At 42.8% G+C, this 16,787-nt stretch overlaps 1 protein-coding gene across 1 annotated transcript in view; it reads left to right on the forward strand.

Moving 5' to 3' along the window:
• The first annotated feature begins 1,475 nt into the window (after window positions 1–1,475).
• st18 (ST18 C2H2C-type zinc finger transcription factor) overlaps window positions 1,476–16,787 on the forward strand; it is a 138,610-nt gene continuing 123,298 nt past the window's right edge. Inside the window, exons 1-2 of the mRNA XM_080193538.1 lie at window positions 1,476–1,545; window positions 3,338–3,392. Coding sequence (XP_080049664.1) covers window positions 3,338–3,392 — 55 coding nt within the window. The 5' untranslated portion in view covers window positions 1,476–1,545. The remainder of the gene's footprint in view (window positions 1,546–3,337; window positions 3,393–16,787) is intronic.

Here is a 16,787-nt window from a genome sequence, read left to right on the forward strand (position 1 = left end):
ATTACACTGCCATTAACATAAGACTTGGGAGCATAAAGGTGGCAAGGATATTTCTCAAAATTAAACTTCAATTGTACGTATTTCACATTACATTGGTTTCACTTCATCCATGTATGCATCATTATTATTTGTTGAGGTAGCTTAGATAAATGTCCTGGCATGTCTCATAGTTAACACACATTGATGGCTACAGGGAGTTAGAGACATTTCTTTTATTATGGAAGAAACAATTTTGTGCTTCTGTGTCATCTCTGCATGGAATGTCTGTATCAGTGTCCAGTGGGTACTGTTTGTAATGTGGCTGAATTTTGTGGCTTATCTGGCCCTCCTTTCTGTGCATTGGAAAGAACACTGTCCGAGATCATTCTCAGCAGGGATAACTGAAATATCTTAGGTGAACTCGGAGACCTATAAAGACTCCATTAACCAAGACCCTGAAATGGACATACATTTGGACAGTTTTGAAAGCGCTGCTTAGACTCCTTATGTTCTTACCATGTCTGACTGTCTCTACCACCCCTTCCCACTGCCTACCCCTCTCCCCCACCACATCCAGGACACCCAGCCCTTTCCTTGTCACACTTCTCTGCCTCAGATTCAACTCCAAAACCACTCTGATTCGTGCTTACCCAATCCTAAGCCTCTATGCAAGAGTCCATTCCCACGCACCTCTCCCTGTTCCATAGAGTTGGACAAGGCAAATCTTACACACAGCTGCACAAAGCCAACATGTGCACTTCACCTTTAAATGTTTGCAAATGAAGAGCCAAGAGATTCTCACACACTACTGACTTTCTCCAAATGTCGGACTTTATTAAAAATTGTTTCAAATTAATGAGCATTCATGGCATGCATGAGTATTGCAAGTATGAATCCACCACAAGCCAGCAAAATTTTCTACAAGCCAAAAACATACCATTGACTTTGCTTCTGCATCTCAACCCACCATTGGGAAATTGACATTTCACAACCCACCTAATTAAGCCACCTCGCACTCTACATTTCCCGCTCTTGCGGTCTCCATAAAGTGCCCCCCGTTTAGTGGGGTCCTCTATTTGAAAGCTGGCTGATTGGTCATAAAAGAAATAGATATTGATAGCTGTGCCTTAATCTTACAATGTATTATTTAAACAAAGCAACTCTGGTTCAACATTGTTAGGTTCAAGGAACTTGAGGTGAAATGAGATTTTGTGCTGTTCAGCGTACTCATCTTAGATTAAAAGAATAGAATTGGTGTTGATAATAAGCTTAACTGGTGCTGCTCTCTACCATGATATAACCTGGCAGTATAGGTCCGAGAATTTAAAACAAACTTACTAAAATCAGATAAGTTAACATTTAAAGAAAATTCTGGTAAAGCATTCAGACTCTTTTTATTTTACGTTTTACTTTCCTGTTAAAACACAAGAGTATATTGTCGATGTTTTTAATCTTACAGAAAATGAATTTCAGGATTACCTGTTAAAGCAGACATTGATACGTGGAAACAGTGAAAGGCTTGGACGCTGTGAAGCACCAGATAATTGTAGCATCAACCCGACAAAGGTGAGGCTCAGTGTCTTTATTAAATATTTCCATTGTAAATGTGCTCATTGGTGCAGTGGTACACGCACACCCCTAAGGTCCTAGAAGTAAATGCTTTAATTTTAACTGGGGTTACTTTACAATTTGCTGTGTGACAAATTTAGAGGCCACTAATTGGCTTTATTTACAGTTCAATTCATTTTCTATTTTCAAAGATGCACAGTGGCAGAAGCCATTCATTCTCTCTCGGCTCAGAGGTGCTGACCTGTTAGAAATAAATATGACTGTTCCTTTGTTATACTGGACAGGCAAATGTTATATGTAAATGTCGCAGGTTCCTCAGTAATTTCTAGTTTATGAAGTCTTGCTAAATTGAGGACAGGCTTGATGTTAAAGAGCAAGGTTGATAATCAATCAGGCTATCTTGCCCTTAATTTGAAAGAACTACACATATCAAGTTCATTATCGCTAGTTAATTGCTTTATGTGTGGAATCTTATCCATTTCCCTTCTACCCTACTTTTTAAGTTTTTATTGGGTTTTCTAAGCAACTGCTGTCTGTATAAGAAATGCTTCCCTCACATTTTCCAGTGTCGCTTGTACAAAATTCTAATTCTTGCCAGTTGTAAGGAAAATCAAATTTCAATAAAAATGATTTAGTCAGACACCACAAGCTTAGGTGTTAGGAAGGGAATCTGCCAGTATGGTTCAAGAAAGAGTGCAGAAGAAGCAATGTAAGTTGCAGCAAGAATTGTTTGGATACACTTAGTGAAGGCTGATATAGCGTTGCATTATATATTTTTTTAATAACTACAACTGGCCAGGATTGCATTTTTTAAAATAAAGTCCATAAATCATGCATTTTATTGCTGCATATTGCAAAGCAATTTTATCATTAAGCGTCTGCATCCAAATTATACAATTTCAATGTGCAGCAGAAATTAGTTTCGTTCAAAGGATGTTTGTGTGTCCGAGTCTTCATTCATTTAGAACAGAAGTGATTCTCCTTCTCAGAAAGTACCAAAGTAGAAAGCTTGGCCATGTCAATCTGACTTGATTTATCTTTCCAACAGATATTATAAATTCATTCTTGCGTCTATTTACCACAATACAATGTTGTTGGAGATTAAAGATTTATTATCATTATACACGGCCAAATCAAATTTAAAATAACTTGAGAGATGGATGCAGCAAAAAAAAACACATTGATGCTAATTCTACCAGCTATAAAATACACCAGTTGTGTCTTTTGATAGTTTAATTTATGAAGGCTAGTTGTTAAAATCACTGTAAGTGCTGCACGTGAACTACTGAAAGAAAATGAATAAATGGTATATATATTGATGTAACAGCACATAATATAGTGTGTTGGGGAGTTCTTTCTCTCAATAGACCATAGTAATCAAAAGTAATGAACCTATTATGCATAGGGCCTCAGAGAGCATCGTATTGCCATATGAGTGCAGCACACAAAAGGTTTATTAAAGGAAATTAAGGTCCATCATAGCCACACCTGCTCCCCTATTATAAATCTAATACAGGTCACTGCTTTCAATCACAACACAACATTAGATAAAAGAGTCATGTTTCCCATTTAAACTAAGGTAACATCACATCCTATTCACTCAGTTTCTTTCTGAGAATGCAAAAAAAACTAGAGATGATCGTTGTCCAGCAATAACTCAGATAAGTTTGGGTGAACTCAGTGCAAAACTATTGAGCAAACATCTTTGTTCTGTTTATGAATTTATGCCAAGGTGAGTGCCAGAAATCATAGGCAATAGATGCCATTAACATCTTTCACCATGTTACAGATGGATGCAGACAGTGAGGAAAAGAGACTGCGCACACGCTCTAAAGGATCTCGGGGTGAGTTGCTGAATAGGTCTTAAATCACTTTGCTCCACTCTGTAGAAAAGAGGCCAGTTCCTGTGGAGAACTCCTGATCGGTTGGCACTGAATTAATATTGGCTTTTCCCAATGCGATACATTCAGCAGAAGAGATGTATTGAACAGAAGTGAAGTAGTTGGGTAATTTTACCGGATTATGTACTATTAAGTTTAATAATAAGTAAAAATAATGAGCCACATAACAGCCTGTTTAAGGTACATGGTCTTTAAAAGGTTTTTTTTAAAACCTTAGCTTCAAACAATTTTTCCCACTTAAAATGCATCTATAGAATTATATGCATCTGTTAGTATGCTGACCACAACATAATTAGAAATAGATTCTGGTGATGATTGTACCACTTAATTTTTGAACAATGTTCAAACTGCTGGCAATGGCTACCAACAGGTAAAGTAGTACCCCTGCAGGGATGAATACTAGATAATGGTTTTGTATTGGGGAGCTAAAAGAAAGTAACTGACAGAGTGAGGTGAATAATTAACTCGTCTCCTGGATTTAGAGTTTTCCAGTATCCAGTGCCTGAATTCATTATGGCATCACTAAGTTTATAAGATAAATGGTCGTTATTTCTCTGACATAACTGCAGCCCCATCCATGGAGTGGCATCTTCTAGGGTCATGAGTCCTGATGGTGGGACTAGAAGTGCATGTCGTTTCCACTCGTGGAGGGAGTGGCTGACCACATGATCACATGGCAGCCAGTGAATTAGATAGGCAGAGGTAAGAAACCCACCCAATCAGACAGAGGGGGTGGGCATAAGCCACCCTTGCCTCACTGGGTATAAGATTTGGGTACCATATTTAAACAATACCCAGAGAGGCATCCACTCCCCGCCATCCACCAGAATTCATGTTGCTACTTGTGAGACAGCCTGCACATAGCTCAATCTCCTTTTAATGTGTGGATTTGACCAAACCTTGCATGTGGGCTTGCTCATGCAAATGGCCTGAAGTATTTTTCCATTAAGATGACAGAGAAGATGAGCTTGTACATTTGTCTGGGAGGCCAAGTATCAGTTCTGCTGGCACTTATGCACTGACGTTTTATGAGGAGATCAAAAGAACTTGCAGGGACTTCATTCTGGCTGGAATACGGGTGCAGTGAGAGTGTCACATGCCTGTCGAGTGCGCCATTCCATCACTCTTGGAATTTGTAGCAGCAGACACACAATCCACTCCCTCATGAACATCAGCTTCTTACCCTTCTTCTTCATCTAAGGAGACATCCAGATCCTCCATTTCCCAGTCTGCCAATCCTGCAGACACCTTCACATCCTCTTTGACCACAGGCATGACTCCAGAGGACTGGAGAATCGGCAATGTTGATCCCTTGTTTAAAAACGAAAGTAGGGATAATCCAGGAAATTATAGGCCAGTGAGTCTGACGACAGTGTTGGGGAAGTTTTTGGAGAAGGTACCGAGGAACAAGATATATGCATATTTGGAAGAAAATGGACTAGTTAGTGATAAGCTGCATGATTTTGGACAGGGAAGGTCATGTCTCACCAACTTGATTGAGTTCTTTGAAGTGGTGACAAAGATAATTAATGAGGGAAGGACTGTGGATGTAGATTAAATGGATGTAAGTAAGGCATATGCTAGACTGGTACAAAAACTAAATCACATAGGATTCAGGGCGGGCTGCCTAGATGGATACAGAACAGGCTTGGTCATAGGACACAGTAAGAAGTCTCACAACACCAGGTTAAAGTCCAACAGGTTTATTTGGTAGCAAAAGCCATTAGCTTTCAGAGTGCTCACTGCTCCTTTGTCAGGTGAGGAATACAGGTCACCTGACGGAGGAGCAGCGCTCCGAAAGCTAATGGTTTTTGCTACCAAATAAACGTATTGGATTTTAACCTATTGCTGTGAGACGTCTTACTGTGTTTACTCCAGTCCAACGCTGGCATCTCCACTTCTTGGTTATAGGACACAGAGAGTGGTGGTGGAAGGGTGTTTTTTTCAGAATGGAGATATGTAACTAGTGGTGTTCCACAGGGATCAGTGCTGGGACCTCTGTTGTAGTAGTATGTATAAGTGATCTGGAGGAAAATGAGAGTGGTCTGATTAGTAAGTTTGCAGATGTCACTAAGATTGGTAGAATTCCTAACAGTGCTGGGGATTGTCAAAGGATATAGCTAGATTGGAGACTTGGGCACAAAAATGGCAGATGGAGTTTAATCCAGACAAATGTGAGGTGATGCATTTTGGAGGATCAAATTTAGATGTGAATTATACTGTAAATGGCAGAACCCTTAGGAACGTTAACAGACAGAGGGATCTGGGTGTAGAGGCCCACAGTTCCCTAAAAGTGGCAGCACTGTGGTCAAAGCGATTAAGAAAGCATATGGTATGCTTGCCTTCATCAGCGTGGGCACTGAGTACAAGAGTTGGGAAATCATATTACAGCTATTTAAAACCTTGTTTCGGCCACTTTTGGAGTATTGCATGCAGTTCTGGTCACCACACCACCAGAAGAACGTAGAAGCTTTGGAATGAGCACAAAGAAGGTTCAGCAGGATGTTGGCTGGTCTCACGGGTGTTGGTTATGAGGAGAGGTTGAATAGACTAGGATTGTTTTTACTGGAAAGATGGAGGCTGAGGAGAGACCTGATAGAGGTCTACAAAATTATAAGAGGCATAGACAGGGAGGATAGTCAAAGGCTTTTTTCCCAGGGTAGAAGTGTCAATTACAAAAGGGCACAAGCTCAAGGTGAGAGGGGGAAGATTTAAGGGAGATGTGTGGGAGAAGTTTTTCACATAGAGAATGGTGGGTGCCTGGAGTGCGCTGCCAGAGAAGATGGTGGAAGCAGGCACATTAGCAACATTCACGAGGTATCTACGTAAGTACAGGAATAGAGAGGGAAAAGAGGGATATGGACCGAGTAAGTTTTTCCTTTAGTTAGGGCATCATGATCGGCACCGGCTTGGAGGGCCGAAGAGCCTGTTCCTATACTATATTCTTCTTTGTTCTTTATGAGGTTGTGTAGGGTACAGTGGGCAACAATGATCCTGGAGACTATAACTGGGATTTGCCAGCTATCCTATGATGGGTTTTCCAGATGTAAAGGCAGCTCGCCATTGGCAGACTCTTCCGGTCCCACCGAAATAAATAATTTGTGCTGATTGTGCTGATTGATTCACTCAAAGGGTGGTGAATCTCTGGAATTCTCTGCCCGTTGAAGTGGTGGAGGCTACCTCACTAAATATATTTAAGTCACAGGTAGATCGGTTTCTGATAGACAGGGGAATTAAGGGTTATGGGGAGAAAGCGGGAAAGTGGAACTGATCCACTTCAGATCAGCCATGATCTTATTAAATGGCGGGGCAGGCTCGAAGGGCTAGATGGCCTACTCCTCCTATTTCTTATGTTCTTATGTTTCTTACAGCTACGCTGCCAAGAAACCCATCACGGGTGATTGCCTTCAGTGTGTCTGGCCAATCCCACGAGTGGGAAGGACTGGAAAATCTCGGGCTTTATCTCTTTAGCATATCCAGCCAGTGGAATCTCATCTTCAACAGTCCATTGATCTATTTAACAGTTGTCCTTTTGCTGAGGCAGGGCAGAATTGTATCTCTTTTCTCCTGGGCTTTATGTGTTCCACACAGGTGTCATGAGTTAGGTTTCTGTGGACATATCCTCTTACCGCCATTGCTGACCTCCCTGGTGCATTTGTGAATGGCTAACTAGTGAATAAGAACATAAGAACATAAGAACATAAGAAATAGGAGCAGGAGTAGGCCATCTAGCCCTTCGAGCCTGCCCCGCCATTCAATAAGATCATGGCTGATCTGTCGTGGCTCAGTTCCACTTTCCCGCCCTCTCCCCATAACCCTTAATCCCTTCTCTTATCAAAAACCCATCAACCCGCTTCTTAAAAATATTTAGCGAGGCAGCCTCCACCACTTCAACGGGCAGAGAATTCCAGAGATTCACCACCCTTTGAGTGAAGAAGTTCCTCCTCAACTCCGTTCTAAACCGCCTCCCCTTTATCTTGAGGCTGTGCCCCCTAGTCCTACTGTCTTTTTTGAGCGGGAAGAGTCTCTCCACCTCTATCCTATCCATCCCATTCATCATCTTATACGTCTCAATGAGATCTCCCCTCATTCTTCTAAACTCTAACGAGTACAAGCCTAGTTTATTCAGCCTCTCCTCATAGCTCAATCCCCTCAACTCCGGTATCAGCCTAGTAAACCTCCTCTGCACTCCCTCCAGGGCCAAAATATCCTTGCGCAGGTGCGGCGCCCAAAACTGCACACAGTACTCCAGCTGCGGCCTCACCAATGCCCTATACAGCTGCAGCAAGACCTCCCTACTTTTATATTCAATCCCCCTCGCTATGAAGGCCAGCATCCCATTCGCCTTCCTGACCACCTGCTGCACCTGCAAGCTGGGTTTTTGCGATTCATGCACAAGGACCCCGAGGTCCCTCTGCACCGTCGCCTGCTGCAGTTTTTCGCCACGTAAGTAATAGTCCTTCCTACCATTCTTCCTACCAAAGTGGACCACCTCACACTTGCCAACATTAAATTCCATTTGCCATTTCCTGGCCCATTCGCCCAGCCTATCTAGATCCTTCTGCAGACTCTCCACACCCTCCGCACAATTTGCCGTTCCCCCAATCTTGGTGTCATCAGCAAATTTCGACACCCTGCACTCGGTTCCCTCCTCCAGATCATCTATATAAATGGTAAATAGCTGAGGCCCCAGCACCGACCCCTGGGGCACCCCACTAGTCACCATCCGCCAATCCGAATAGCACCCATTGACCCCCACTCTCTGCCTCCTATTTGACAACCAATCCTCTATCCACGCTAACACCCTACCCCCAACTCCATGTCCCCTGACCTTCTGCAATAACCTCTTGTGAGGTACCTTGTCAAACGCCTTCTGAAAATCCAGAAAGACCACATCCACCGGCTCTCCTCTATCCACTGCCCTAGACACATCCTCATAGAACTCCAGTAAATTTGTCAGACACGACTTCCCTTTAATGAAACCGTGTTGCGTCCGCCCTATCAAGCAATTCCCTTCAAGATGCCTCGCAATTTCCTGCTTAATGATGGATTCTAACATTTTACCTACCACAGACGTTAAACTAACTGGCCTATAATTCCCCGCCTTTTGCCTGGCACCCTTCTTAAACAACGGCGTAACATTAGCCGTTTTCCAATCTTCCGGCACTTCCCCGGAATCCAGCGACGTCTGGAAAATAACCACCAAGGCATCCACTATCACCTCCGCCATTTCTTTCAGAACCCTCGGATGCATTCCATCCAGTCCTGGGGACTTGTCCACAATCAGCCCCTCCAGTCTGTCGAGCACCACCTCTCTAGTAACAGTAATGTCATTAAGACCCTCCATTCCTACCACCTTTCCATCGCTAACACCCGGCAAATTATTCACGTCCTCCTCCGTGAAGACAGAAACAAAAAAGTTATTCAAGACCTTCGCCATATCCCCATCCCCTACCACTAGCTCCCCTTTCTCATCCTCTAAAGGACCAACGTTCACCCTAGCCAGCCTCTTCCTTTTTATATATTTATAAAAACTCTTGCTATCCTTTTTTATATTAAGTGCTAGCCCAGCCTCATAGCTTCTCCTACCCTCCTTTATCAACTTCTTTGTCAATCTTTGTTGACATTTAAACCTTTCCCAATCCTCTTCTCGCCCACTGCTCTTAGCTACGCTAAATTCCTCCGCTTTTAATTTAACACTTTCCTTCACCTCCTTCGTTATCCACGGCTTATTTCCTCTCTTCCTACTGTCCTTTTTAACCATCGGAATAAATTTCTGCTGAGCACCAAGAAAGATCTCCTTAAAGATCCTCCACTGCTCCTCAGCAGACCTACCTTCCAACGCACTCCCCCAGTCCACATTCGCCAATTCTTCTCTCATCCTACCATACTCCCCTCTATTCAAACAAAGGACGCGTGTCCGGGAACCCACTTTCTCCTCCTCCATCTGCACCAGAAACTCCACCATACAATGATCACTCTCTCCAAGAGGATCCTTCACCGCAAGGTCCCTAATTCTACCCGCCTCATTACATAGCACCAGATCCAAGATAGCTTGCTCCCTCGTCGGCTCCAACACACACTGTTCAAGGAAATTATCCCGGCAGCATTCCAAGAACTCCTCCTCGAGCCCACCTCGTCCAACATGGGTCGACCAATCAATATGCAGATTGAAATCTCCCATAACTACTGCCGTCCCATTCCTGCCACACATGTTTCCAGTAGAGTCCTGGAAAGACCCACAGGCGGAGAAATTCAATGCGTGGTCACTTTTAAAACTACTGATATTAGATTGCCTTCAAATCTACAAGGATGTAGGTCATCCTGTAGGAGCTGACAGAGGTGAATGCTGGAGGTTCGTAACATCCTCAGCCATTTCTGACATTGCCTGTCTAACATTTGCAGGAGTTATATGCTTGCAGCATATTTGATGATATGCTCATTACTGGTCCTTGGCTGCCAGCATCATGAACTGCCCACCCTCTTCTGACTGTTGTTAGTCTGGCACACGGTCACCCTCTGCTGGTTCCTCTGCAGCTGCATAGAACTAGCAGAAGCATTGGGTGCACTTGATCCATTTTGTCTGCCTGAGGTGATCTGTGTACAGAAGTCAAGCAAAGATCTGATCTGCACAGTCTTTAAGGACCCTCACTTCTGCATCTACCCACTGGGTAGACTTATATTTAGTATTGGCCACACACTGATTTCCACTCACCCCAACATGAACAAATCCATCCTTGAATTTTACTTCATTGAACTCTTCCTTTTGTCACAGCCATGTCCATGAACACTCACACAGTGACAACAGAACTGGAAACTATCCCTGCATCCTCCCTTTGAACTTCCTTCCATCTTTTTCAAACCTCACTTCATCACCCTTGTCCTGCTATTGGTGATCTTCAAAACCACCCCCCCACTTCCATCATCATCCATGACCAAATAACCTTCATGGTCGAATTTACCCCCAACACACAAGAACTCCCATCTCCCCCGCACTGCCCCCAACCCTGGTGACCCTTGACCTGCCATCCATTATCTGCAATTGTCTCTCCATTATCTTTAGCATTGCCTCTCTTAGTCTCCAACTGTCAGAACCCCATCCTTACTTTCCATGTATAACACTTGATCTCCCACAATCGTGATTGACCTGCTATCTATAGACATTAACTTTCCTTATGCAGGCCATCTTCCTCCCTCTGGCCTCCAAGAGACTTCATAGAGCTGCCATCATTCTTTGCCCTTGCCACCTTCTGCTGCCATGACCCCTTTCCTTTTCACAGCCATTCAGTCTCAGACATCAATGCCTCCTCTCCCCAGCACAACAAAAATACCCATACAAGAGTAACTGCTACTCAGTCCAAAGCCACCAGATGACTATGTCACTTGCTGCACAACATCATTAACCAGCCATGAGTCTGAAGGCACATTTTTCTTATATGTTGCATTCCTAATTCCAAAGGTATACGTTAATCTGGTTAAAGTTGTGTTTTAATGGGCATACATGGCATGCTAATGTATTAAAAAGAGATTCCCGTCACTTGCCATTGGGAAGCATAATGCACCTTCAGTCCACTGCCAGCTTAATACCAAACTTTCATCCTGTTGTCAGGAAGCTGACATTTTGCCGTCTGCCTATTTAAGTGTCCCGACTTCCTGTTTTCCTGTTTCCAAGAGCCTCACAAGGTTCCACCCACAGAACAAGAAAAGCAGTGGTCCTAATATCGATCCTGAGAATCCCATTGCCTGCCGTCCTTAAGTTCAAAAACACACTGTTATTTCCGATCACTCAGCCAAATTTATATCCACGATGCCACTGTCTCTTTTATTCCATAAGCTTCAAATTTCCTGTCAAACCTATTACGCAGCACTTTATCCAAGTGCCTTTTGGATGTTCGTGCACATAATATCAACTACATTTACCTCATCATCGCTCCCTGCTACCTAAACAAGTTACTTAAACACAATTTACCTTTAACAAACTGTTTCGAAAAGCTTTCTCACCACCAACTAGTCTGCCATTCCCGGATTAATCCTTCAACCCTTTTTTGAACAATGTGCTCTCCAGTCCCTTGAAATCACCCAAGTAACTAAGGAAGAATAGAACGCAATTTCCACCCTTCCTTCCCTCAGTGATCTCGCTTGGATACATCTCCTGGTGATGAAAAAAGTTCTGGCGCACACAGCCTATCCAATTCCAATTCCAATTCTAATTCTCTTCCTGCATCTAGTGGTGCATTAAGGCAGACTCTTGTATGGTTCTATAGCTAGCAAGCCCCAGAAAAGGTCACAAGTCTGTCTCCAGGTACTTGTAGCTTGAGGGGTTCCATTCCACATTGAGCATGGCTGACCTTGAGTCTCTCCCAGACTTACCATTAGTCATTGGTATGTTGGAAAGATTTGCAGATTAACCACTCATCTGTTTGATGTGTTATGAACTCACCTTCCTTGGCCATCAAGTCTGGGGGTGGGACTCAAACCTGGAGCTTCTCGCTCAGAGTCAAGGATGCTACCCACTGTGTCACAAGACCTCCAGTCTAGCTAATACCTCCCCCTTATTAATTTTTAGTCCATGCAATGTCATTTCTGTTTCACTATGACCAGGAATTTACAAGGCTGGGTTGCACTGTTCATGAGCTGGAAAGTCAGGGACAACTCAGTCTCAGCTATTTCTCAGGCCCCTTCACCAAATTTCAATGGATTAGTAATCCACAGGTCCTGGCACTGGGACATGAGTCCAAACCCCACCACGGTAAATTGGTGGAATTTAAATTTAGTTCCTAAATCTGGAATTAAAAGCTGGTCTTAGTTATAGTAACCATGAAACATTGCCGATTGTCATAAAAACCCATGGCCTGGCATGTCCCCCACTCTACTATTATTGTCAAGTAAGGGGATTGACCCTGGTGCAATGAAGAGTGCAGGAGGGTATGCCATGAGGAGCACGAGGCATACTTAATAATTAGAAATTAATCTGGTGAAGCTGCAGCTGCAAAACTGGTGGACTACTTGCATGCCAAATAATATAAGCAACATATACTAAGAAATCCCACAACCAACAGATCAGACCTAACCACTGCAGTCCTGTCACATCCAGTCATGAATGGTAGTGGGCAGTTAAACAATGCAGGACTCCACAAATATCATTATCCGCAATGAGGGGGGACCCCAGCACATCAGTACCGAAGACAAGGCGAAAGGATTTGCAACAATCTTTAACCAGAAGTGCCGAGTAGATAACCCATGCCAGCCTCCTCCTGTGTTTCCCAGTTTCACCAATTTTCAGCCAATTCAATTCACTCCACATAGTATCAAAAAACAGCTGAAGGCATTGGATACTACAAAGGCTATGGGCCCTGGTAACTTTCCAGCAATGATACTGAAGATTTGTGCTCTAAAATTGGGCATGTCCCTAACCAAGCATTTCCAGAACAGCCACAACACAGGCATCCACCTGACAATGTGGAAAATTATCCAGGTATATCATGTGCAAAAAACAAATCAGGACAAATCCAACCTGGCCAATTACTGTCCCAGCTGTCCACTCTCTGTCATAGCAAAGTGCTGGAAGGTGCTATCAGCACCTTCTTTATCTTTATCACTACCATTAATACTTCCTGTGTCTTGTGCCCTAAACATCTTTATGCAGTCTTTCCTAGCTCACACTATTCCTGACCTCCTACTTTTCTCCACCTGCTCCACTCCCTCTTACAACAATATAAAATCCACCACATTTCTCCATCTCTTTGTTTCCCTCTCCACAAATGCTGCCAGACCTGCTGAGTTTTTCCAGCATTATCTGTTTTCTATTTCAGATTTCCGGCATCCACTGAATTTTGCTTGTAACTTACCTGATTGTGAAATCCCATTTTTAACCCCAAGCCAATCCATCTTCTTACTATCTTTTTACTATTTATGCACGAATGGAAGACTTGAATTCCCTTTTGGTGTTTACTGCCAATCTCTTCTCAATCTCTCATTGCCTCTTGTATTCCCTTTTTCACTTCCCTTCTGAACATTCTATATTCAGTTTAGTTCTCAGTTGTATATTACACCTGACATTTGTCATACATGCCATTTCCTGTTTCATCTTTATCTCTCATTTGTCATCCAGGGTGTTCTGACTTTGTTATACCTTTTTCTCTCATGGGAATGTACTTTGACAATAGCCAAGATAGTTCTTACATGGCAGCCCATTGTTCCATTACAGATTTTCCTACCAACCTTTGAGTCCAATCTACCTGTCTCAGTTCTTTTCTCGTCTTATTAAAATTGACTGTGCTCTGATTAAGCATTTTTATTCTAGATGGCTTTTTGTTCCTTTCTATAGCTAATCTAAACCTTATGATACAATGATCACTGTACCCTAAATGTTGTCCTTCTGACACTTGATCCAGTTTACCCATTTCATTCTCCAGAACCAAATCCAGCAATGCCCCTGTCCTTCCATGCTCATAAATTCTCAAATAAATTCTCCTGAACTCACTTCAGAAAATCTTCCCCCACTTTGTCCATTACAACACTACTATCCCTGTTTGTATTAGGATAATTATGGACACCATTGTCATGACTCTACAGTTTTTGTATCACATAATTTCTCTCAAATTTGCTCCTCAGTGTCTATCCATTTCATCGAAGGCCTATAGAATGCATTCAATTGTGTCATGCTGTTCTGTTATTCTTTAATATTACACAATAAATTCTGTCTTGACTCCTCCAGCCATCTTCTCTCGCCAGTATTGTAATATTTACTTTAATTGATACCCACACCCCTCTTCTGTGTTTCCCTATCTTCTCCTGACAATTTTGTATGTGGCACGGTGGCGCAGTGGTTAGCACTGCTGCCTCACAGCACCAGGGATTATGGGGATAGGGCGAAGTGGAGGGTCTGTGTGGGACTCAACAGGCCGAATGCCTCTTTCTGCACTGTAGAGATTCTATTTTATGGTATATACAGATATTTAGTACCATTTTTGAGCCAGATTTCCATTATCAACAGACAGTTGAACTCCCATCTGTGCCTACAATTCACCGACCTTATCTACCATGCTATGTTTATGTATATGCCCAGTAAACATAATTGAGACTTAATTGTATTCCCTCTTACTCCATCTCTAGTACTTTCCTATAGTTTCTTGTATTGCTGGCTGACTTTCCTAATCCCTTATGTACCTTGTATTTCCTTTATATTGCTACATCCTGCTCCCCAATGCCCCTTCCATGTTTGTGTAAACCATTCCAAACAATGCTAGCAAACTGCCCTGTAAGGACATTGGTCCTAGCTCTATTGAAGTGTAACCTGTCTGGCCTGTATACGTGCCACGTCCCTCCAACACCAGCCCAGTGCCCCACAAATCTAAGGATAATACTCAGAAATGTGCTTGCCTTGTAGCTTCCAGAGTTTTGCATGCACCCCAGTGACTGCAGCTGCTCCTGAAAACCAGAGCTGAAGACTCCTCTAGCTAACAATGCTTCTGGCACATGTGGCTGTTCAGGACATAAGAAGCATCCTGGAGTTCCCACATGGAATAGGATGTGTACTCATGGGACTGAGATGTGCTGCTATGTCTCTATTTACTAATCAACTAAATAAAGACTTATTAAAGACTCACACAGTTATAATCACCAGCTATTTACCAAGCAGCACCTTTCATTGTGTTGCCATTTCATTTAATTATTTTACCTCACATCCTGACTACAAATGCTCTGCCCCTGAACTCCTTCAGGTCCATTCTCCTTAGCTTTGAGCTCTCTGTGCATGTTTTAAAAAATTACTTCCTGTTCACTCAGCTGATTTGTTTACCCTCAGTGCTCCATCTGGCTGCTTGCCGTGACGTTAACATTGATATCAATCTTCCAGAATTCCAGGAATCCTCCAGTGTTTGTCTCTTGTGTCAGTGCTGTCTGGGAGATCTCCCTCACTGATACAGCATTTTAAACTGGCCAGGTTCTTCCTTCACTTCTCCCAAGTGACTGGGGATCTCTCTTACTTCCAGTGCCTGTTCCAGCCAAATGCACTTTCCTTTTAAGAGGTGCAGGATGCCTTTAAGTAGTGCAGCCTAACATAAAGTGATATTAGCCTCACATTAACTTGGCCTCCTTGCTGAGGAATGCAGTCACTCGTTAATGCTGGCTGCATGCAGGTATCATATGTAAATTAATAGGTAACACAAAGTTTGCATGCTGCTTGCATTGGAAGGCACTGGACAATTTAATCTTGCATTGCAATTGTGATGCCTATTTTGAAATGGAAAACTTATCAAGGTTACAAAAATTTAAAGAAGTCAACATAAGTGAGATGGAATCCTGGCTGAACTAGTTTTGCTGCACATTCTTTATTCTCCTTAGTGTTAATTATCATTTTCACCCTCCTCAAGGCAGGAATTTTGAGGACCATGGACAGACTTTTAATCACTAAGGGGGGTGGGCTTGTGTGTGCTGTGAGAAGTTCGGGTCGGGGGGGGTCAGTGAATTAAAGCCCCAAAAAATGGGGTTGAGTGAGGATGCCCAATGGCATCCTTCTGCACTGTAGAAAGTCTATGATTCAATGTACCTATCAGATCCCTCAAGACCTTTAGGTGGGAGTGAGATTCCCAGGACGAAAGGGTTGGGAAACCTTCCCAGGCCTCTTTTCCATTCCTATGACTGCTGAAGCCTCAAAAATCGGTGCACAGTTCATTTGTTCTAACCCCAGGTGGGCCCTTGAATTAGGAATCCGTGTTTTGACAAATTTGGTGCATTATCTCACCTGCCCACTCTAAACTAATCAGAAAACCCAAAAACAAAATGCTAATGCTGTAGTTAAATTAAAGAACTTTGGCAAAGCCAACTGACAGAACAAACAGTTCCCCTCATCCATTACTGGTTTCCTACACCGTTTGGGGCTGTCATGATAAAATTCCAACTCATTTGTATGATTTTTATGGACGAGTTGGTGATGCTGGTGATATCTGTCACAAGGTGGTACAGTTAACATGTAGCTATGCTTTGCACTATATGATTTCCTTCATTGGTGAAGTATTTACTCGGTCTCTGTTATCAAGGATAAAGAAATGGCAAAGAATCTGAACAAAAATTTTGTTTCCGTCTTTACAGAAGAAGACATAGAAATTGTGCCAAAAATACTAGAAGACCAAGGAATTAGTGCACATGAGGAGCTGAAAGAAATTAGCATTTGTAAAAAAGTGGTACTAGAAAAATTAATAGGACTGAAAGCTAATAAATCCCTTGGACTTGATGACATACCACCCCAGCTATTCACAAACAATATCAATGATTTGCATGAGGGGAGCACGGCTCATATTTCTAGGTTTGCTCAAGACAGAAAACAAGGTGGGAATG

The sequence above is a fragment of the Carcharhinus amblyrhynchos genome, chromosome 8, assembly GCF_965287045.1.
Source record: "Carcharhinus amblyrhynchos chromosome 8, sCarAmb.v2.hapA, whole genome shotgun sequence".
In the NCBI taxonomy this organism is placed as follows: domain Eukaryota; kingdom Metazoa; phylum Chordata; class Chondrichthyes; order Carcharhiniformes; family Carcharhinidae; genus Carcharhinus; species Carcharhinus amblyrhynchos.